The sequence below is a fragment of the Manacus candei genome, unplaced genomic scaffold (genome assembly GCF_025592945.1).
Source record: "Manacus candei isolate 608988 ecotype Guabito, Panama unplaced genomic scaffold, ASM2559294v1 h1tg000150l, whole genome shotgun sequence".
Lineage (NCBI taxonomy): Eukaryota > Metazoa > Chordata > Aves > Passeriformes > Pipridae > Manacus > Manacus candei.
In genome coordinates, this window is record NW_026138198.1 from 931,147 (window position 1) to 953,752 (window position 22,606).

The window sequence follows — 22,606 nt, forward strand, 5'->3', positions numbered from 1 at the left end:
GACGGAGCTTGGAACCACCTGGGAATGGTGGAAAGTGTCCCTGCCCATGGCAGGGGCGTTGGAGGCGGATGATCTTTATACGACCCCTTCCAACTCAAACCATCCTGTCACCGCTCCACGGGCTCCGGACGTGGCGGCGGCACCGGGGCCGCGGGAGGGGGGGGGGAGCAGCGCCCGGTAACAGCCCCGGGGCAGCGGTTCCCCCTCCCGCGGGGCCGGGCGGGGAGGGGAAGGGCAGGGAAGGGCAGGGAAGGGAAGGGAGGGGAGCGGGGCCGGCCGTGGCCGCGCCGGGGCGCTGCGGCGGCGCTGCCGGCCCGGCCCGTCCCGACCCGAGCGGACCCGGCGCGGCTCGGCCGCGGAAGGAGAACGCGAAGGAGGAGGAAAAGGAGGAGGGAAAAGCAGAAGGAGGCGGCCGCTCTGCCTCCCTCCCTCCCTCCTTCCCTCCCTCCCTCCTTCTCCGGCGGGACAAAGGGCTGCGGCTCGCAGGTAGGAGCCGGCCCGGCCTGGCCGCCCCGGCGGACGGGCCGCAGCCGCACCGCCCCGGCCCCGCACGGCCCCGCACGGCCCCGCACCGCCCCGCCGAGCCCGCCCGGCCCCGCTCCCCGCCCGCCCCGGCGCTTCCTGCTTGGCCCCGGGGAGCCCCGGGAGCCGCGGAGGGCGCGGCCGCCCGCCCGCCTTTGTCTCGGCCGGGCCGGGCCGGGCCCCCCCTGACCCCCCTCCCCGCCGCAGGAGCCATGGGCCGGTAGGAGCATCCCGGAGGGACGCGGCGCTGGACATGGAGCCGGCGGCGCGGGCGAGCGGGGACATCCTGAGGCGGAACCCGCAGCAGGACTACGAGCTGATCCAGCGGGTCGGGAGCGGCACCTACGGCGACGTGTACAAGGTGAGCGGCGGGGGGGCCGCCCCTGGCACGGCCCGGGGGCTCCCGGTTGTCTTTAAAAGGATCGGACGCGAGGGCACAGGTTTCCCGGAGAAGCCGCGGCTGCCCCATCCCTGGAAGTGTCCAAGGCCAGGCTGGACGGGGCTTGGAGCGACCTGTGCTAGTGGAAGGTGTCCCTGCCCATGGCCGGGGGTGGAATGCCGTGATCCTTAAGGTCCCTTCCAGCGCAAACCATCCTGGGATTCTGTGATTTGCGCTCGAGGCTTGACTTGGTGAATGTCGCAGGTGATCCTTTCCACGTTAGTGCCGGAGGAGGTAGAGGATATCTGCTGGCCGTACCTGTTTTCCAGAACGCATCCTGCTAAAGCACCTGATTAAAAGGGTGCAAGTTTATCCCCGAGGTTAATAATAGCCCGCGAAAGGCAGAAGCAGATTAAAGCCCTTCAGAAGCTGGAACGAAGTTCCAGCACGAGGCAGAGTTAGTGCAGCACGTCAAGTAGATGCTCTTGAAATGGTGCGTGTGAAAGGTGTCCCTGTCCATGACAGGGGAGTGGAACTGGGTGATCTTTGAGGTCCCTTCCAACCCAAACCATTCTGGGACTCCATGAATCTGTGTTGCCAGAACCACAGTTATGGGGGACAGGAGGGGTAGGACCGGTGTGTTGCTCTCACAGGAGCTCCTTCCCCATCCATCAGGGACCTTCCCTATCCATCAGGGACCTTCCCCATCCATCAGGGACGTTCCTCACGCGTCGCAGATGCTCGGCAGCTTTTAGGGCTGGGTGGCTTTTAAAGAAAGCCTTGAATCTTCCAGCCTGCCTTTGGCAGCCTGCACGTTCAGCTGCATGGGAAGGGAGGCTGTGTGATGTTTTCCTTTGTAGTGCTGTTGAGTGTGTTTAAAATAGACCTGACACAGCCAAGCGTGCAAGGAAAGGTGTGTTCCTGTGCCACATGAAAGGCAGTGGTAATTGCTCGTGCTGGGGGAGGGCTCTTTGCTAATGTTCAAATTGAAGTTTTATAGATGGATCCTGTTCCCACCACCCCTTTGAAATGGTTACTTATGACCTCGGGGAGTTATTTTTAAAAGTTTTCACGGTGCATATTTACCTTCCTCTTTTACTTTTTTTTTTTTCCCTCCTACGGTGCTGTGCACAGATCACTCAGCTTCTTTCCCGAGGAATTCCAGCCCTAAATCCTTTAAAAAGAACATTTCAGCTGTCATAAACCTGGAACTCAGCATGCCTTGAGCTGCTTTGTTTGTGTGTGCCTGCGTAGTACAGGGCAGCATGACAAGAAACAACCAGGCAGCACGACAAGAAATAACTAGTTGTGTTGCAGGGAAGTATTTTTTTTGTGTCATCTCTTCGTGGAAAAAGAAATATTCTGCTTCTCATTATCCTGGTAATTAGTGGAGAGCTGTGCTGACATGTCATCCAGCTTCCGGTTCCGGAGCTGGTTTGAATTCATGGCTCTGCTCTGTGCCATGTAAACATATCCCCTTTAAACAACAAAAAAAACCACCCCACAACCCTCTTCCCCCCCTCCCTTCCATTCTTTGGGTTATGAAAAATGTGCCTTTTACTCCTGAAACGGTTTCAGATAAGGAATAAACCCAAAACTTCTCCTAGTGCAGCCTGGCAAGTTTAAATCCAGGGTTTTGGCAGTCGTTTTAGACGTTGTTATGAGCCTGAAAGAAGTATAAAGTTAATGAGTTTAAAGTAGTTTGAGAGGCCACATTTGTTTCTAGGTCATTGGTTTGCTCTTTGTTTTTGTAAAGCCCTGCAACAGGGAGGAACTGTATCAAGGGAATACTGAATCAGATGGCACTGCCTCTGATGACAAATATGCACAGCAAACTTATTTTTTAAAGTCACCGATGTTATGATAATTTTTAAAAGTAAGGTAAACCTTTTTTTTTTCTTGAAAGGACTTAACGTGTAAACACTGTACTTTTATTTTCCTTAGTCCCTGGTAAGTCTCAGTGCAGATGGCACATCTTGTGCTCGCTGAGTGCTGTCAGCAGTGTTTACAAAATGCATTTATTAGTGACTGTCCCAACTGTTTTTATGTTGCAGAGCTCGGGGAAGGTTTGCTAGAGAGTGCTCTTAAATTAACATGGAATTTTCCCCTCACTTCTTCAAGTGGTTTCTCTGCTCCTTTGCTAATAATGAGTCACCAGTGTCTCCAGCACAGTTGTTTTTGGGATGTCTAAGCCGGGCAGCCTCTGACTGTGGGACATCTGCCTCTTCCCCAAATGCTTTCTGGTGGTGGTGGTTCATGCTTCAAATTCTTCTAGGGGCATTTGGTAGCTTTTAGAGTAACTGGCTCTTTTTTGGATGGTGAAGGCGGAGGTTAAGCAAATATTTCTCTTCACTATTAAGTTACAGAAGAATATTTAAGGCTTTTCTAAAATTTTCCTGCCCACTTTGCTTTTCATTACTGCCATGAAAGCTTAAAAGTGAGCTGTGTTTTCTTGGTGTTTGTGGGTTTTATTTCTCTTGTCTGTCACAAGGCACACAATGGTTGATTGTAGGATTGCTGGTAAGTGCTGGATTGTTGATGTTGTTTTAATACTTATCTTTTTTTTTCCCCAAAATGCATTTCAGGCTGGGGGAGAAACCATCTGTAAATGAACTCTTCTTGTCTATTCACAGCATGTGTAAATAGATCCAAGTTTGGGTCTAACAGTCTTGGAAGTGATTTCCATTGCAATCCTAATGTGTTAGTTATCTGTGGCGGGAAAGCTTTTTTCCTTTTTAATAGAGGATATTATTATTAAGCCAATTATGAGCCATTGGAATAATTTACCTCTCAAAGCATCATACCAAGCTCTCTTAAATTACTGGCTTTGGAAAGAGGTTCTGATAAGGAAGATTAGGAACTCACTAGAACTTGATAATATGCTGACAGTGTATTTTTGTCCCCACTCTCTCAAATTTAATCTGGCTTTTCTGTTTGCCTACCTTAGTCATAAACATGAAAATCCCAAACCAGTATTTAAAAATGGCATGAAATTTGCTCAGGCATCTGTTTCATGCTGAAATAGATGCTCTGTGTGTGTGTGTGTGTGGGGGGGGGGTTAATACAGAAACATCCAGCTGACGGGTGTCTTGGAGCAGAAAATTAGACAAGAGGTTAGAAACTGTAAATGGAATTTAATCTCCAGCACTAGGAAGTGGCTGGTCAGATCCCATCCCAGGTAAACTCCCACGGTGTGGTTGGATGTTTCCCTGGATGGGTTTTCACACCAGTGTGACCTGTCAGTGAACCTGCAGCTTTTCAGTAGGGCTTTGTGGTCTTAATTTGTGCCAGGCTGGTTTGATAACAGGGTCACATCAGGAGCTGTGTAAACACCGGGTGTCTGCAGGCCACGATGTTTTCTGGAAGCACTTGGAATAGCATAAGACTGGCCTGTTTTGGTTAGCTGTTGGAATTTGGTTGCATCAGAACATGGAGTTTTTGTGTAGCTGTGGAAGTCGGTGTCCTGAAGGGAGCTGGAAAATAAGAGCTGTGTTAGGGGGATAATTTGCTGGAGCTGATCCTTACTGAGATTTCCTTCGTAGGCTTTTTGTATTTTTGAATGACTCTGAATAGCTTTGGTGGAGAGATTTAGGAAAATGTCCAAGGCCAGGTTGCATGGGGCTTGGAGCAACCAGGTCTAGTGGAAGGTGTCCCTGCCCATGGCAAGGGGTTGGAATAAGATGGGATTTAAGGTCCCTTCCAACCCAAACCATTCACAGGGCTTGGCTTTTCGTGGTTTTTCAGGCAAGTGCCCCAAAGGGAGTTTTTTAACTAATCCTTGGTTTTGCAGAAGGGGAACAAAAGGGTGGTTGATGGAAGTGCCTTGTGGAAGGAGGCTCTTGTTTGGCAGCTGAGCTGGGAGCTCATGGATGTGCTCAGCCCAGCACCCTCCGCACGCCGCTCCCGCGGGATGAATAGCTGGATGTCTGTCCTCCCAGGGAGATCAAACATGACCTTGTGCAGCCATTCCAAAGCTGGCTTGTTTTGGGTTTTCCAGGCAGCATTGTGAGCAGTAGCTTTCTTTAAAAGGAAGCACAGGGGACGAGGAATGTACCAAATTAATGGCAGAACCTGCCCGTAAACACCAGGCGGGTTTTTATCGAGCATCGTGGAAATTTCATTCCTTCTTGAGTCACCTGCTCAGTCTCTCTTGTGTTGAGATTGTTATTATTATTTTTTAATCTCCTGCACCAGATAAAGGCATTAACTTAGAAGAAACCTGCACTGTTTTGCCACTGATCACTGCTGCAGAGGAATAGTGAGCAGTGAAATTGGATTGTGGCACACACAGACTCTTCTGCTCAAATGCAATTTAAAACAACAAAACCCACTTATTTTATTTTATTGGTTTGTTTTTTTTTTCCCTAAGGTTGCCATAAAAGTGGGGCTGTGTTCAGTTTGAGTCAGGTTTTGGCTCTGCTTGTGTGGTCACTGCCTTATTCTCAGAGCTCTGGAGTATAGTTCCTGATGCAGCCAAGGGCTGTTTAGAGCCTGTATTTGATGTTTAGAACATGTCATTCTAAATTCACAGATCAGGAAAGTTATCAGTTAAAGCATTTTACTACTTAAAATCAGTGGGTTAAGAGTGGAGTATTAAGGGTTTTTTGATACTAGAGTAGTTATGACTGAGACAGTTTTTAATCACATATTCTCAACTTTCTACAAATCTGTTTTGGCAGCTGCCAACCAACTGGATTAGCCAACCCTGACTCAGCACTTCTGTCCCTGGTGAATATGAGTTGCTGCCACATATAAATGACCATAAAGCATCTGTCACATTGGGGGATTCCACTCTTCCTCTGCACATCAAAGCCTTCTGGCTGCAGTGTTTGCTGTAGCCATGCCTGAACTGTGTGTACTCTTTTTTTTTCCATGAGGAGGGTGTTTGGGATGGCATGGAACCAGCGCTGTCGAGTTTCTTCTCGTTCCTGTGGGGTTCCTCTCCTGGGAAATGACAGGCTTGTCTTTTAGGATTAAGTCAGTAGGATTTGTATTTTGAGAACTAAGATGCTCAGTGGCTTATTGACAAGTCTCTGTTAGGATATTCAGGAGTGGAATGCGAAACCCTTGCTTTGCCATTTGGGATATTTGTAACTTCTTGTTAAGCATTTGGTCTTTGTGGGGAGGCCCTGGCACAGGTTGCCCAGAGAAGCTGTGGCTGCCCCATCCCTGGAAGTGTTCCAGGCCAGGTTGGATGGGGCTTGGAGCAACCTGGGCTAGTGGAAGGTGTCCCTGCCCATGGCAGGGAGTGGAATGAGCTGGGCTTTAAGATCCCTTCCAACCCAAGCTATTCTGGGATTCCATGTTTTCTGTTAATGGTAAATTGTGTGGTGAGAGTAGTGTTTATCCCCATTTCTCCCTGTCTTACTTTGAAGAGCAGGTAGTCTCCAAAATCTCGAAAATAAGGTCTGATTTCTTTTCAACTTGAGAAGAAAGTGAATAGTGCAGTTCATCCCTCCCCTTTGAAACGCAGACCACCCCCACCCCCCAACAGCAGAGGAGATCTCCGGGAAGGAAGAACAAAGATCAGGACACCGGGACCTACTTCACCTCTGTGTCCGGAAGATGCAGTGGTCATTCTCATTACCAGCATTTCTGGATAACCTTGAAAGCCTCCAGGATTTATGGGATGAGGTGTCTGAGCCAGTCCCAGTTCTGTCAGCAGAGGAGCGTGGTAGGAGCACAGGGATCATCCCTGTCAGAGGGAGCAGCTCTTCCTGTCAGCGAGGCCGTGCCGGGGTTTGGCAGCGCGTTCCGCTGACACCGGCAACTGTCCGGCCACGCTCCAGCTGGAAAAACAACCTTCCCTGCCACCTTCGGTTGTGTTTGGCACCTGGCTGCTTGGATACAGCTGGGAATGATGAGGAGAGGCAGCATCAACCCAAGGTGCTTCCAGTTCAGAATGATGCAAAACGGGTAAATCTCCGTATTCCTGAAGTTGTTCTTCAGCTCAGGGCAGCCCTGATCCACGGGTTTGAGATTGACAGGACTTTTCACAAGGATGTGGAGTGACAGGATGAGGGGGAATAGCTTCACACTGACAGGGTTAGACTGGAGATCAGGAATAAATTTTTGGCTGGGAGGGTGGTGAGGCCCTGGCACAGGTTACCCCAAGAACCTGTGGCTGCCCCTGGATCCCTGGAAGTGTCCAAGGACAGGTTGGAGCAACCTGGGCTAGTGGGAGGTGTCCCTGTCCATGGCAGGGAGTGGAATGACACAATCCTTAAAGTCCTTTCCAATGCAAACCATACTGGGATTCTGTGACTTCCTCACACTTTGTCATGTGTTAGAATTTTGCATTTTAAATTTTTTAAACAAGTTGGAATAGCTCTTTCCTGATTTTTTTTAAGGATTCCTAGCAATTAGAGCGCTCAGCAATGTTTGGTGGATGCAGCAGCCTTTGATTTGTGGTTTATGGCAATTTTTCTGAGTGCATTCTGGATGTCCAGTAAAAAAATTGCATCCAGAGGCTGGATAAACTCTTCCTTCCTAGATGGTTTTGACAAAAGTTTCTGAGTTTGGTACAGAGAGATTTCTGTTCTGCTCTTCAGCTCTCTAAATTCCTTCACCCAAGTGTTAGAGTAATTCATTTTATCCAGCACAGTGGATTGTGTCCACAAAGACCTCCTCAGCTGCTGCAAGAGCTACAACTGACCTTCTTCCATGATGGATGGATGGAAAACACTGCTGAGAAGCTGCAGCTTGACCGTGTCTCTGGAGCTTTTTGGTGAAAGAGCACATGGGAGGGTGAGCAAAGGAATGGCTTTCAGGCTTCTCCTTCACTTGGGATTGGAGCTCAGGGGTCAGTCTGCTTTGTGGGTGGTGTTTCCATCCTGCCCCTGTGAAATCCTAAGGAAAGGGATTCAAGAGGGTAGTTGCTTATATAGAATCATAAAATGGTTTGGGTTGGAAAGGGCTTGGAAGATCATCCAGTTCCACCCCCTGCCATGGAAAGGGACACCTTCCACTAGCCCAGGTTGCTCCAAGCCCTGTCCAGCCTGGCCTTGGACACTTCAAGGGATGAGGCAGCCACAGCTTCTCTGGGCAGAAACATCAGGGAAGTGGAGGAGCTTTAGGGGAAGGTTCAACATCTTATCTCTGAGTCAGGGAACAGGAGCCAGGATGGCACATTCCTCTCTGCTGTGTCAAGAGTCAGTTGAATTATGGATCTGGTGGATTTAACATCACAGATCTCTCAGAATTGCTCACTTTTGAGACTGAATAACACTAAGATAAGAGTTTGAGCAGACACTGCTCAGTACATTGGGAACAGGCAGGAAAAAATCTGACATTTTGTGCAACAGAGGGAGAGTAAGAAGAGCTGAATGTTTTGCTCCAAAGCCTTTACCTCTTCCAGCATTTTTCCCTGGTCTGTTGTCCTGTGTGTTGCTCTGTGTTTCTGCTGACCTCTCTGCTCCTGAAGATAGTGAAAAGATTGTGCAAGATGCAGTCAGGGATATCCTCAAAGTACCCCAGTCCTGGTGTCCAGAACAGCTGCGTGTACTGATCCTTCAAAGTGGCATCTTTAATGCTGGATTTGATATCTTGGCATGTTGGAATTACTCTCCTCCCAAGTCTGATTTCATGTCTTCTGCACAAGTGTGGTGTCTGGGAGGTTCACATTTTCACAGAGATGAGGAAGGTTTGGGTGGAGAAAGAATGACTGAAAAAAGCTGAATGAACTGTATTTTCAGCTTAGTGTGAAAAGCTGGATTTGCAGCCTGCTGAAATGGGAATTTTGAGGCACTCCAGAAAGGCAGGTGCTGTTTCTCTTCAGAGTGAAGAGGTCAGTGCAGGGGGACATTGTTGTCTTATTGATAAGAAATCGTTCCTGAGGTACTTTTTGAGTAGCTTTGTCCTGTGCAGCATTAAAGGCATCTTCTTATATTTGGGGGGATGGTCCACCCCAAAAAGCTGTATTTGTGTTCTGTTCTCAGCTGTGTGGATGACTCTTTGCTGACCATGGCTATTGAAGCACCACAGAACTGTGTTATATTTGCCTTAACTCGCTGTTTAATGTACAGACATGCAGGATCACAGCTGAATTACAGCCATTAGACTCCCAAAGACATTTGGGGGATTTAGTCATTAATCCCAAGGGAAGATAAGTGGCAAAGTCTTGCACAGGCACAGGGATGTAAACGTGGTAAAAAGAATAAAGGTGGGGCCGTACCATCTTTTATAGATGTATTTTGTCTTGATCAAGCTGAAGGAATTAAAATCTGACAGGAAGCATTGCCTGGTGAGTGCTCCTTGCTCTCCAGTGATGAACAGCTTCAGCTCTTTGTGTTTTATTTATGTGGGGTTGGAAAACAGCAGCTGCTGAAATTTTGAAGCATTTGGTGTGCAGTGGGGAAAGGGGAAGTGTTTGATGTATCCCTTGCAGGCATTCCCAGCCCAGACCCCAGACCTCAGACAGTCCCCAGGATAAGCAGTTTCTGATAAAACCATTTTGTTTTGTCAGGCACGTCTGGGATTAAATTTAAAGCACTGTGTGAGCTCTGCTCCTCTGCTCCTTGATTAATTGGGAAGAAGCAGGACTAACTTTTGGATTAACACAGTGCCTTTTAAACTTTGCCAAAACAGTTCCTGTCCAGAGTCTGTTTTTAAGTTTGGCTCACAGTATCCAGCGGGACAGAGGGATTTCTGAGGGTGGGTAGGGAGATCTTGGGAATGTTTTATGATCTGCCATCTCTTCAGCATCCGACCGAGCGCCTGCTCAGGGCACATGAACATAAATTTTCCCTTTTTCTCGTTCCGTGGGTGTTGAGTTTTGTGTAAATCCTGCAGTGGGAAGTCTGGAGAACGGACTGACTGTGCTGGCTGGAGCTCCTGATGGGATGGAGGAGGAGGACAGGCAGGCTGTGGCTTTGCTCCAGGAAGGCATGATGTGCAATTCCTCATCCCTGGAAGCGTCCAAGGCCAGGTTGGACGGGGCTTGGAGCAACCTGGGCTAGGGGAAGGTGTCCCTGCCCATGGCAGGGGTGGAATGAGATGGGCTTTAAGATCCCTTCCAACCCGAACCATTCCATGATTCTCTGAGTAACTTTCCCTGTGTGCTTTGTTGTGCTTCCTAGAGCAGAGCTGAGGGCTAGTTTTGGGAGCAGGGAAGCAGCCAGGCTGTGCAGAGTCCCCACCACGATTTCCTCTGGCTTTCTCAAACACATTCCTTCGTGGTGTCTGGCTCAGGAAGGCTGGTCCATGGAAAATGCACACAGCTGCTGCAGGGAGAGGATTACATTTGCTGGAGATGGGATCTGTGGGCTTGCAGGCTGAGCAGCTTCCTGGGATGGAGGGACATGCCATCAAAATTCCCCAGGGATCAAGCAAAGGCGAGTTTGAAAACATTTAGGGACAAATAGGAATAAGGCTGGGTGAAAAATGTCCCCAAGTATATTAAAATTTAAAAACATTTCCTTAAAGTTCCAGTTAAGTCATCAGGCCTAATTTACTGCAATATTCTAATTATATAATGATGCACAATATTTGAGCAGAGTGGTTTTGGTTCAGTTTTGAAAGAAAACCGAACCAGTAAAGTGAGGAAGTGCCTGGCCAAGTGCTTGAAATCAGGTGACTGAAGTGAAACTGGTGCTTGATAACTGCAGGTTAAAGTGTAGAAAAAGATTCTCGTTTTTAAGTGACATCAAAAAAGAGTCTTGTTTTCAAGTGACGTCGTTTAAACGAGTTAAGCAGTCCAAACTTGAGGAAAAAAACATTTTAAAAATTAAAAAGGAAAAATCAAAACATTTTCTCCCCTCCTTTCTGGCTAAAAATAAAATGTGAGAGGAATAAGAGAGCTGAAAATCGTGCAAGTTATCATCTGTAGTGAAATGGCAGCATATTTCCTCTTTACTTAACCAGTGTGAGTGCAACACATATTTTATCTCTAACCTTTCTCATGTACTAGCACATTGAGAACTTCTATTTTTCCTCATTAAAAAAAAACAAACCCTCCTGAAATGTCAATTCTGTTTATTCCAATGGAATTCCTGGGCTGGGATTTTGAATTTTTCCACTGCATTAGAAATATTACTGATTGCTATTTCATCACCTTAAAATTCAGATTGTAAGTAAATGTTGGGTTTTATTCCAGTAGAAACAGCTGTCCCAGTATGAGAAAGGAGCTTCACCTCTTATGCATTTCCCACCCCAAGAAGGTGACAATTGATCCAGGACAGATGCAAACCAAAGCTTAATTGTAGAGCAGAAAAAGAATTCTCCCAGCTCCTATTTTTAATTAATTTTCCTTTAACTTCTTTGATTACACAGCTGCTTTCTTTTTTAATTCATTCTCTCAGTTCTGGTTGCTGTTTTATTTAACAATAACAACAACAAAGAGCAAAAACACCCAGCCCTGTTTTCTTTATCAGGACAACTTCAGGGCTCATTCTTTTGAATTTTGTCACTGTGAGTTCATCTCTGAGGACCTGAAATTTTTAGGGGGTGATCACAGAACAGCTTGGTTGGAGGGAGATTTTTCTACTTAAATCTACATTTTTCACCTGCACCTCTCTAGGTTCTATCAGATAAATTAGGGTAAGGAAAAGGAGTCAATATGGATTTATACCTTGGGTTTGAAAGGCTGTTGCAATCTCAGAATTCCAGTTTTTTCCTCTTTAAAATGCCTGTGGTGGTTCCTCAGTTTTGCCTTTCTGAGGAGGAGACACATTTATTGTGTGTCATCTAATGGTTACAAAGTAGTTAAAAATTTCCTTTTCTTTGGTAAAGATGTAAATGACGGTCTTAAATTCTTTAGTTTTTAATTCAAATAACCCAAAACAAATCCACTGCCTTTTCCTTCAGAAACTTATTTTCTCCCTGCCTGGAAAGCCAGATTATTTTATTTTGTCAGTGAAAAGAAGAGACACAGATATTTTCTTTCAGATATTTTGGTTGTCACATCTCTTAGTTCTTTCATCTCTAAGGAATAAATAAATTACCCTGCAGCTGATAAAATACATAATCTTTTAATGTTACTTGAATGTGTTCTCCATAATACTGTTGTTTTTTTTTTCCTGTGTCATGGTCTATGCATTTCATACAATAAAATTGTTTTATACTTACTCTCCCTATCTTCTGGTGAATAAACCCTTTTAAAATCCATCTTGGTTTGTAGCTTAATGTATTCAAAGGTATATTTTCTTTTTTTTTTTTTCTTTTTCCCCTGTTTTATACTCTGGCCAGTAAAGCTGTTGGGCATCTGCTCAAGTTTAAGTATATCAACCACTTCATGGACCTTCTTTGATTTTCATGATCCTATGTTCAAAAATGTCTATTATACCCCAGGAAAGTGAGCTATTTGTAGGAGCTTTTCAAACCCATCTAATGCACGTGGTTGTAACTTGAAAAGGTTCTTTTCTCGTTCAGTTTTTGCTGCAGCTGGGTCAAAATCGGGGCTTTTGTAGATTTTTTTTTCTTCCCCCTTGCGTGGTATTTGTTTGTATCTTTTGTGCTGCATTAGTTGCTAAATAGTACTTCTGTGGTCAGGGTCTGTTTCTAGCTTTAGCTTTTCAGTTCTAAAAGAATGATGCCAAATATTTTTCAAAGGATGATCTTGCCAAGACAATTTCATAGGAGAAAACCAACCTCTGCTTGGAAGCACAGAGCTGACTTCTTTTGTTCTTTCCTCCCCCCCAAGTAAATGTTAAGATATGCATTTATCTTTGCTTTATTATCATTATCCTCACTGCCATAGGTCTTTGCCTTAATAATTATTGCTAGGAATGAGAATTAAGTGTTTTAGTGGCTGCTGAGACCTGCAAAGCCACTTTGCTTGTACAAATCCTTCACTTGGTTTTCTGGAGAATAAAAGGAGTTGGCCCAACGTCATTAATGAGCTGTTAATCCCTTATTGCTTGAGTTAATTGGCCTTGAGTAAGAAAGTGTTTGAAGTCTGTGAGTGAAAGGTGGGTTCCCCTCCTCCCAGTTTTCCCTGCAAGAGATAAACTATCTAAATTTCACCAACGACCAGTAAAAGTAAATAACATTTAAACCTTATTTGCATTATAGCTGTGGTCAGGGGTGCCAGTCATGGATCTGGCATTCAGGTTTTAATGTGGAATTCGTTTAAATCCTGGTGCTTCTGTTCATTCTGGGTTCTGTTCCTTGAGTGAGGGGAAAATGGAAGTGCTGGATATGTGGAAATAGGGAGCGACAGCTGGGAATTCTGCCTCCTGCTTTGCCCTGGTGTGTGTTCTGGAGGTCCAGGAGTGGCATTGTCCATGTGGAAAGCACCCACAAAGTCAATATTTGTCCTCGTGCAGTATTCAGCTGGGAGGTCCAGAGCGATGGCTCTCATGTGATGCCACTGCAGGATAAACTGGAAAATAAAATTAGCAGGTGAATTTATCTTTTTAAAATTTATTTTTGGTTTCTCCCCAAAAGTAGTGGCGTGCTGATGTTTGTAACAGATGATTCTGTTTTAGTATCTTGAATCTATGAAGTCTCTGTTGGGGAAATGGTTTCTGAAAGCCTCTGTACCCTCCACTATAAAGGAGCCTGGTACTGCTTTCCATCTCCAAAAATCCAGCTGGGAGATTGTGGGGTGAACAATTGCCTCTGGATCATTCTGCTTCCTGAAAGAGCAGCAGCCCTGAAAATCAGAAATGGTATTTAGATATCTTTTTCCAGCAGCAAAGAGTAACCAGACATCGGATTCGTAGGTGAGCTGTCCTGGCACACCTTGGGAGAGGAATGGGAGGGAGAGATGGAGCACCTCTCCCATGAGGAAAGGCTGAGGGGATTGGGATTGTTCAGCCTGGAAAAGAGGAGCTTCAGTATGACCTGGTTGTGGCCTTCCAGTACCTGAAGGGAGGGAGCTACAAGAAAGATGGAGAGAGACGATTTCCAAGGGCCTGGAGGGACAGGACAAGGGGAATGGCTTCCCACTGCCAGAGGGCAGGGTTAGATGGGATAGTGGGAAAGAATTCCTGGCTGGGAGGGTGGTGAGGCCCTGGCACAGGTTGCCCAGAGAAGCTGTGGCTGCCCCTGGATCCCTGGAAGTGTCCAAGGCCAGGTTGGATGGGGCTTGGAGCAACCTGGGCTAGTGGAAGGTGTCCCTGCCCCTGGCAGGGGGTGGAACAAGATGAACTTTGAGGTCCCTTCCCACCCAAACCATTCTGGGATTCTGTGACAGGTCTGGCACAAATCTCACCCTATCCAGTAAGATTTGCATTAACATTTGCCAGAGTTGTCCCTTTTTTTTTTTAAGCTTTCCTCTTTTGTTCCATCTTCTACATTTTAATCCATCCATAGACCACCACAGGTAAAGGAGAAGAATATGTCCAGCATCTGTTACAGAGATGCTCCCAGCACTGAGCAGGGAGGACTTTATCCAGTCCTGTAGGTTTTCTTGGGATGGGGCTGTGGGGAATTTTGGCTTGGTTTTGCTTGTTTTCTCTTATATAAAAGAGGAGGTAAACCCCCAAACCTAGAACTGCACCTGTATGGGTTTGGCCCCACACAGGAGGTAAGATCCATGGATTCTTTGCCATTCCCGTGAATCTTCTGAGGATCCTTTTGGGATTTGCTGCCTGGTAGCGGGAGAGGAACCAGCACAGTCCCTACTCAGTCCAAAACTTGGAAAGCAGTAGTGGGAAGTACTGTTTTTGGCTGGAGCACAGGCAGAGGAGCTCTGCAGTCACACTGGGGCTTGTACAGGTGATTCCCCTACTTGACACCAAGGTTTGGGTCTTCTGCTCTGAGCAAGGTTTGGCTCTGACCTCTCTGCTTGGGTTAATCTTTACTTGCAAATTTTCATGGAATTTTTTTCTCACAGTTTTCAGAGACTTTAATTTCTTTTACAAAAATACTTTCCTAAGGTACAGGACCTCAAAAGGCTGTGATGTCCTCATGTGAAAGATGGCAATTTTAGACTCACACAATGCAGATTAGCTCTTGTTGCTGTTAGTTTGGGTTTTCTGAGTAGTTTTCTGGCTATATACTGACATTTTAAAACTCAGCTGGTAAAGAGATGGTGTTTGAGAGGAACAAGAATCTCCTTTCCAGTCATGAAGACTGTGTTGCTGATGTTTGTTTTAGCTGCCTGATAGTTTTCCAGCTCTGTTTACAAATAAGTTTTAAAACTGACAGGCTGATTTATGCAAATTATAATTGTGTAATGAATTGTGATAAACTCTAGGAACACTTATTTGAATTTCTGCATTAGGACACAAGTCAAATTCTTTTAAGGTCCAGCAGGTCACCGTCCACTGGGATGGAATTCTTCCCTCACACATCACTTGCCACTTGCTTGAGGGATAAATGTTAAACTGCTCGGATCAGAAACCTAATCCAGTCTGGCAGCTCCAGTCAGATTTCTTAATACTGCCTCTTGGGCAATGACTTTTATGGATTTTATGGATGTTTGTCTGTGTGTTCACAAAAAAAACCCCCAAGCAAATGATGAAACCCCCCAGATTTGTTGTGTTGGAGTTCCCGAGGCCCCCTGAGGACCTGCTGTCCTTCCTGGCAGGTCTGTGTCAAGGCTGGAGGAGACCTCAGGACCCCAGAGTTTGGTCTTGAGGGTTTCTCCTTGTGTGCTGAGGAATCTGGGCCCTCATCTTGAGAAATCATAGACTAGTTTGGGTTGGAAGGGACCTTAAAGATCATCTCGTTCCAACCCCAAATAAGTGTGTACTTCACAGAAATGCCTCATCTCTCTTTGAGCACAAGATCAAAAACTGAGGTGGGGTTACACACAAGAATGTGTCGTGTTCATGGGAGTGTTTGTATCGTGGAAAGGGATTCTACACCTCAAAGTGAAACCCAAACCCTCCCGTAGGAAAGCTCCTGGCTGAGTTCTGCTGAAGGGTCTCGTGGTAGTGCCAAGCTGTGCCAGTTGCTCCATGAAGGTTTACTCCACAGATGGGCTGGTTTTGGTGGCATCTTCAAGTTCCCATCTGCTGTTGCAAGGCCTCTGTGCCCCTGTCTTCCTGTACATATTTTCAGTAGCCTTGGTTTGTTCAGGTATCTCATGTCAGGTGTCTTTTTGTTTTATTCCCCAAATGCCTGTAATATTTTGGATTCTCATTTTTAAGCACAAAGGAAATACCTGCTGCGTGTAAGAAAGGACTCTGTTTTCATGGATTTAGGGCAGCCCAGGTGAAAAACATCTCTCTGGGTCGCTTTAGTTGGCTGAGAGTGATAAAAAGTGATAAATGTGAATTTAGAGACGTAGGCAGATGAATTCAAGGGTCTGCTTGACAGTGCTGTGAGATATGAAACGAAAAACGCAGCAAAATGGGACTTCCCCAACCACAAAGAGCAGGTTAAGAGTTGCAAAGTGTAAGAGGTCAGAAACTAGAAAGCAGATGAGAAGCTCCTGTTTCAGTGGCAGGGCAGGAGGTCAGGTACCTTTTGAAAGGATATTCAGTGACTGAGGAGGAACAGGCAGCGCTGGAAGACAGCAGAACGTCGTGGTCACTGGTGAGTGAAGCTTGGCAAGGGATGAATAAGCTGGGGAGGGGTGGGAGGGCTGCCACAGGAGCTGCAATTATCATTCGATTAAATGGAGACACGGTCGAACAAACAGCTCTTCTGGCGAGTTGGGTTGTTGATCCAAGGCTGGAGATGAGACAACAGCGCCGGGGAGAGGAGGGGATTTCACCATGGAAATCGAAATTACTGGTTTGGAGGCTGTGAGAGGGGTGTTGCTGCCTGAATCTCTCTTTTCTCTTCCTCAGCGTTTAGTGCCTGGAAAAGGACACTGAGCACTTGCATTCAGATGTCCAAGGTTCTCTAATTTTGGGCCATCTCACGTGGCTCCGTCCTGTGGACCCCCCCCAGGGTGGAATTGTTTGGCTTGCACTCATGAGAACAAATAAAACACAAGTGCAGAGTGCACAACTGGTTCTGAAACCAGTTTTCTGTGTTATTTCTGGTCGTTGGCTGCAGAAAGTGTCCTACCCAGGACGTGTTTTCTCACGTGTGTTGTCGGTGGGAAACATCACACACAGGGATTGCCACGGGTGTCACCTCGGGCTCCACCGTCCCACAGCAGCTTTTTGGGAGGGAAGTTAAATCTCAGTGGGAAAACCCCAATGTTTTTTGTGTGTGGAACGTTATAAAACTCTCCCATCTCCCCCAAATAGTCCTGCTAATGGTGCTGTCACATCAGTGAGGTGTGAGATGTGCTCGGTCACTGCAGCAACGCAATGGGATATTCAAAAGAAAAAAAAGAAAAGATGAGTAGTTGTGTTTTGTTTTATTTTGAACACAGACTGCATGTGATGTTCTGCAGTGTTAGTATTCAGCTGCTAAAATATTCTGGAAGTGCTGTGCTCAGTGGGATGCTGTCACTCATCCTCAGCAGGCTGTGGGACAGCTGAAGGAAGAGGTGACCAAAAGGCTGCTTTCTCAGGAAATGTCCTCTGTGAATGACATTGAGCAAAAGAAATTTTGGCTGTGGTTCACCTTGTTCTGGTCCCTTCCTTGTGGAGGTCACATTTTCTGTTGGAGCCTTGGAATCCTTCTGCCAAAATCCCGTAGTTTTAATTTTCATTCTGAGTAACGCGGAGCAGGATTTTCAGTTTTGAGTCTCGTGAAATAAAATGAAGATCAATGGTAATAAATAGCAAAAGCTCTGCCTTCCTTTTGGGGGAAAGTCTTAAAGAAATATCCTGGGGACTTGGGCTCTGCTCTGGTACACAGGAACTAGACCATATTGCTGATGGAGGTGTGGATTTGGTCTTTTAGCCTTTAATGTCAAGATGAGCTTTTAGGAGACTTCCTTACATATTGAAGGAATCAAGGCTGGAAGAATTCAAGACAATAAGAAATCTATCAGGTTTTATCTTCCATTAGACTGAAATATTAGAAATATGCAGAAGAGATCATCAAGGTTCATTATCTGTATGTCATTTTTATGTGATAAATGCATATAAATGATAATTTTCCATGTCAGTAATAGCTCATGAGATACTGAACAGGCCTGGATTACTTGGGGTGCAGTAACAGCTCCTCTGGTTGGTTTCAGATAATTTTAAATTGAGACTTGAAATACTGAGGAAGTGTCAGGGTGTGGGGAAGAGGCAGATATTTTGCTGTTGGGCTTGAAAAATGTAAATAAGAGGAGTAGAAGAACTATAATTTCTTAGCCTTATTTCGATTCCGCCTCTGCGGTGAAGAAGTAAGAAATATTGATATGTTGAAATATTTCAGTAAGAAATATTGATAGATCATTAACTAACTCTTCAGAGGGGTTTATATTTTTGTCCAACACGATTTGTAGTCAAACTGCAGGTTTGATTCAGAAAGCCAGCAGTGCTGATGTGGTACTTTCCTGTCTGTGACTTCCTTGATAACCACACAATTCTTTCTGAAAAAAAAAAGCAACCAGAATGCTGCAAACTCGTCACCCCTGGGAAACGAGTCGAGGATTATTCAACTCACACATCTCAGAATGATTTGAGGACTCCTGAGCTGACACTTTTCATATCTGGGTGTGTCCCGTGGAGAACCAGTTTTCAGCCCTTGCCTTCTTGCATTTTTAATGATGTGCAAGAGAACAGCAATTCATTATTGATGGGTTTGCAGCTGACAGGTGGGAAAGGGGAAGGGAGGGAGCTGTGTGTGCCTGTGTGAGGCTGGTGCAATCCAAGATGAGGGAACAAAAGCCACTGGCCACGTTTGCAGGCAGGTGACTCTTTGGGGAAGCGTTTTGGGTGATTTGCTGCATGCTCACCACTGCCTAGGCTGAAGATCTTATACCATTCCATGCCTGTGGGCATCCAAACGAGGATTTTGAGGATCAGGGAATACTCAGCATTTTTACCTTCAGTGCTGGCACAACAGGAGTTAATGATCACGTGTGGGTTTGGTGTCATCAACTCAGAACAGCTGGAAAATAAACTGTAGGATGAGAAAACTGGTCTTAGGGCAAGTGGCTCAGGGAACTTCGTTTGTTTAGTTCATAAATACCAACCCAGGAGGGAGCTTTCTGTTCCAGCAGGCAGAGTTTGATGGTTCAAACATGAAATAGTCCATGTCCAAGCTATGGGTTATATGCAAAAACTTAGTGGTAGTATTGGACAAAATTTGGTGGAACTCTGTAGCTGTTGTGTGTGAGAGCTGAGAGCCAGGAATAGCAGTGATCTCCAGCCTGGACCTCCAAATCCCAGCCAAGAGGCCTTTGGCAGACTCCATCCATTCCTTCAGGCTTCAGCATGACAGTGGCAGTTACTGCCTGTATGGAAAAGGAATATTTGTAAGGAATATGATCTTTTTTGTACTTCAGAAGTGAAGCTGATTTTCTGGAAACTGTGCAGTCTTTGTGTGAGCAGCTTAGCTCCTTGTGGGTAACACTGGATAGTGAAGAATCCCTGGCTTCACCAAGGCAGGGTGTGTGTCCCTGATGGGAACATCCATGTTTCCCAACAGTATCATCAGATGTAACAGGAGCAGAGAGGTCTGAATCCTTTATCCATGCTGGGATGCATTCTCCTTCTGGATGCTGAAGGACACCAAGGATTTCGCTGTGGTAGGAAGGTACTTTAAGAAGTGGTGAATGTTTCCTCTGTGGTTTGCAGATGGCAATCTGCTTCAGTGATTTGGCCTTCAGATGTTTGGTTCCACTGTACAGTTGTTCAGGTTCTCTCTGACCTCAAGCTGAGTCACATTTGTGTCCTTGGCCTGCGTTTGACACCCACCTCACGTCCCAGCACTGCAGGGCTTTGAAAGGCCAGTGATTGTTGGGGTGGTTTTTTTGGTTTGGTTTGGTTTTGCTGTGGTTTTTTTCCTGGCTGGAAAGCCTTTCCCTATTTGGAAGCTTGATAAGTTTTGATAAAACTGAGGGGTTCACCCTTCAGGTTCTTGCTTTACCTGTTGTTAAGACTTATCCATCCACAGGAGAAGAGTGTTTTGTTCTGTAATGACTCCCTTCACAGGGTCAGATTTGCTTTACATCCTCCTCTTAAGTAACTGCCCAAATTGATTTCAACCAGTTTTCCCTCCTTTTTCTATAATCCACTTCTGAAGCAGACTCTCCATGTTTGTTAGGGTAAGAATGGAACAATTGGGTTTGGACTCCTGTAACTTTTGGGTGATCAGCAGAAGGAGAATGAATGCCACAGTGCCTGATTGAATCACGCTGTGTGTCCAAAATTTAAGAGTTTAGCTCTGGTGATGGTGCCTGAGTGATTTAGGTCGTGTTGTTATGGTTAAAAGTGTTAATGAAATCCCCTTCTAAAACTTTCTGTGTCTGACTTTTCTGTGACATCCTCCTCCAGTGCTGAATTCTCAGTGTGAATTTTTGAGCATATCCAGAGAGGACAGTTCTGTAAAGGCTTTTCTGGATCTCCCTACCCCTTCTCCTTCTTCCCGAGGATCGTGGCAAGCGAGGGCTGCTCGAAGGAGTTGGTTTTCAGAATTAAGTTGTTGACAAGGAGCTGTGACTTGTTCAAGCTGCTTCTGCAGTGCCTCCCCCTGCCCCTGCACCTCTCAGTTCCACTTTCAGTGCACCCTGAGGTTTTAGCACCACGAGATGGGTGGCTGAGCTCCGTGTGCTCCGTGCTCTGACAGCCCGTGGTGCATCACGGCAGAAACTTCCCCTAAAAGTGGTCTTCGAGAGGCATGAACTCTCATTTTCGGGTTCAGGTTGGACATCAGGAGGAATTACTTCACAGAAAAAGTGATTAAACATTGTTAGGGGCTGCCCAGGGAGGTGGTGGAGTCCCCATCCCTGGAGGTGACACTCAGTGCTCCGGGCTGGAATCACAGCTTGGACTCAGTGACCTTGGAGGTCTTTTCCAACCTAAATTCTCTGATTTGCTGGTGGTTGCCTTAAAGTCTCCAACAGAACTGCCAGGAACATTTCACAACTCCAACTAGGCTGATGCTGTGCTGATTCCCAACCCAGATAATGCTCACCCAGGTCACTCTCAGCTTTGCATCGTGTTTGTAACACACATCGTAGTTTATCTTTGCACAGTTTGCAAGACTCTGTGAAGTGCCTTTGCAGGATAATTTAATTAAATATGTCTTAACTCTCTTGTTTCAGGCTAGAAATCTTCATACAGGAGAACTGGCTGCTGTAAAAATAATCAAGTTAGAGCCTGGTAAGTTTTACATTCTTTCCTGTATTTTTGAATAGCATTTTCATTTTTTCCAGGTGTTTATTTTCACACACTGTGAAGTTCTAGACAAAAGAAGTGTTTGGGTATTTTTTTATGTCGTTTCAGTGGTTAGATGACAGGAAGCACTACAGGATGTACCATTGCTTTTGGCTCTCTATTTCCTTGTTTGCTCTTATCTCCCTTATCATTTGTTGCATGTAAAGATGTTGCAGTTACCACACGTTTTCAGTACAAAGAAAAGATCAAGGACAGATGGTAAATTGTGAGCTTTGAGACAGTGGGGAGGTGGGAGGCTGTGGGAATTGAGAAGGGGAAGGGATCAGGCTGTGATGTTAGTTCTCACCAAAGGTGAACTGGTTAAAACAGAGCCCTGTGCTTTTTCATGTGTCATCTTTTCTCTGACCTGTGCTGAGGGAGGAGGGTGGCTCCTTGTGCTCCCATTTCCCCCTGGATTTTCTACCACTCCACATAAAAGCAGGAGATGCAGGAGAAGCTCACTTGCTGCAGGAGATCTGCTGAGCTGAAGCCTCACCTGAGTCCTGCACAGAGGGTTGCAATCAGAAAGTGTCCTGAGTGGAAATGAGACAACCCCAGAATGGTTTGGGTTGGAAAAGATGTTAAAGCCCATCCAGTCCCACCCCCTGCCATGGGCAGGGACACCTTCCACTAGCCCAGGTTGCTCCAAGCCCCATCCAACCTGGCCTTGGACACTTCCAGGGATCCAGGGGCAGCCACAGCTTCTCTGGGCAACCTGTGCCAGGGCCTCCCCACCCTCCCAACCAGGAATTCCTTCCCAACATCCCATCTAACTCTGCTCTGTGTCAGTGGGAAGCCATTCCCCCTTGTCCTGTCCCTCCATCCCTTGTCCCCAGTCCCTCTCCAGCTCTCCTGGAGCCCCTTTAGGCTCTAGAAGGGGCTCTCAGATCTCCCCAGATTCTTCTCTTCTCCAGGTGAACACCCCCAGCTCTCCCAGCCTCTCACATAGTTGAGATGAACTTGGGTCTCCCTCCTCAGGGGGGTCTTGCTTTCCCTTCTGACCTGCATCTTTTTAACAGCCAAAAGTTCCTAAAATCTGACATCTTTTTCAGCTGGAAAAATTTGAAACATCCCAGTGAATAAATGAAGAGAAAGGCTCAGCTTGATCCTTTAGCTCTTATTTTCCTTACCAGTGCAGGTAAAGAAGCAAAGAGCAGCCAGGTCATGCAGGTGGTGCCACTGCTTCTGTTGCCACTCTCATCCTCTAGACCAACAAGGTCCTCAGGCACGGCCATAACCCCCACCAGCACGATCCCCACAAGCCATTTTGACTCCTTCAGTGGTCCTTTCCATGTTTGAAAGGACATGAGGATGTCCTTTTGATGTCCTGAGGTGATGCCTCTTTGGAGCAGAACACTCTGTGGCCCTGGGATGATTTGATGCCATGTGCAATGCGGGTTTTCCTCTTGTTTGGGAATTGCTTTTAGGATCTGAAAGGCAGTGCACAGCGCTGCAGGATGGTTCTCTGGGCCCTGTGTGCTTCATCCCATCCCCATCCCAGTGCCTTCCTTGGACCAGGATGTGTATTTAGGGGGAAGCAGGTGAGGGGACTGAGCTGGCAGCGGGTTTGGAGGCAGTGAGTGGGTGGCAGGCTCCA

At 46.4% G+C, this 22,606-nt stretch overlaps 1 protein-coding gene across 1 annotated transcript in view; it reads left to right on the forward strand.

Moving 5' to 3' along the window:
- Positions 1-303: 303 nt before the first annotated feature.
- The window catches only part of MAP4K5 (mitogen-activated protein kinase kinase kinase kinase 5), a 57,495-nt gene continuing 35,192 nt past the window's right edge, over positions 304-22,606 (forward strand). The window contains exons 1-3 of the mRNA XM_051772214.1: positions 304-486; positions 730-883; positions 20,898-20,955. Of these exons, the coding sequence (XP_051628174.1) occupies positions 776-883; positions 20,898-20,955 (166 nt within the window). The 5' untranslated portion in view covers positions 304-486; positions 730-775. The remainder of the gene's footprint in view (positions 487-729; positions 884-20,897; positions 20,956-22,606) is intronic.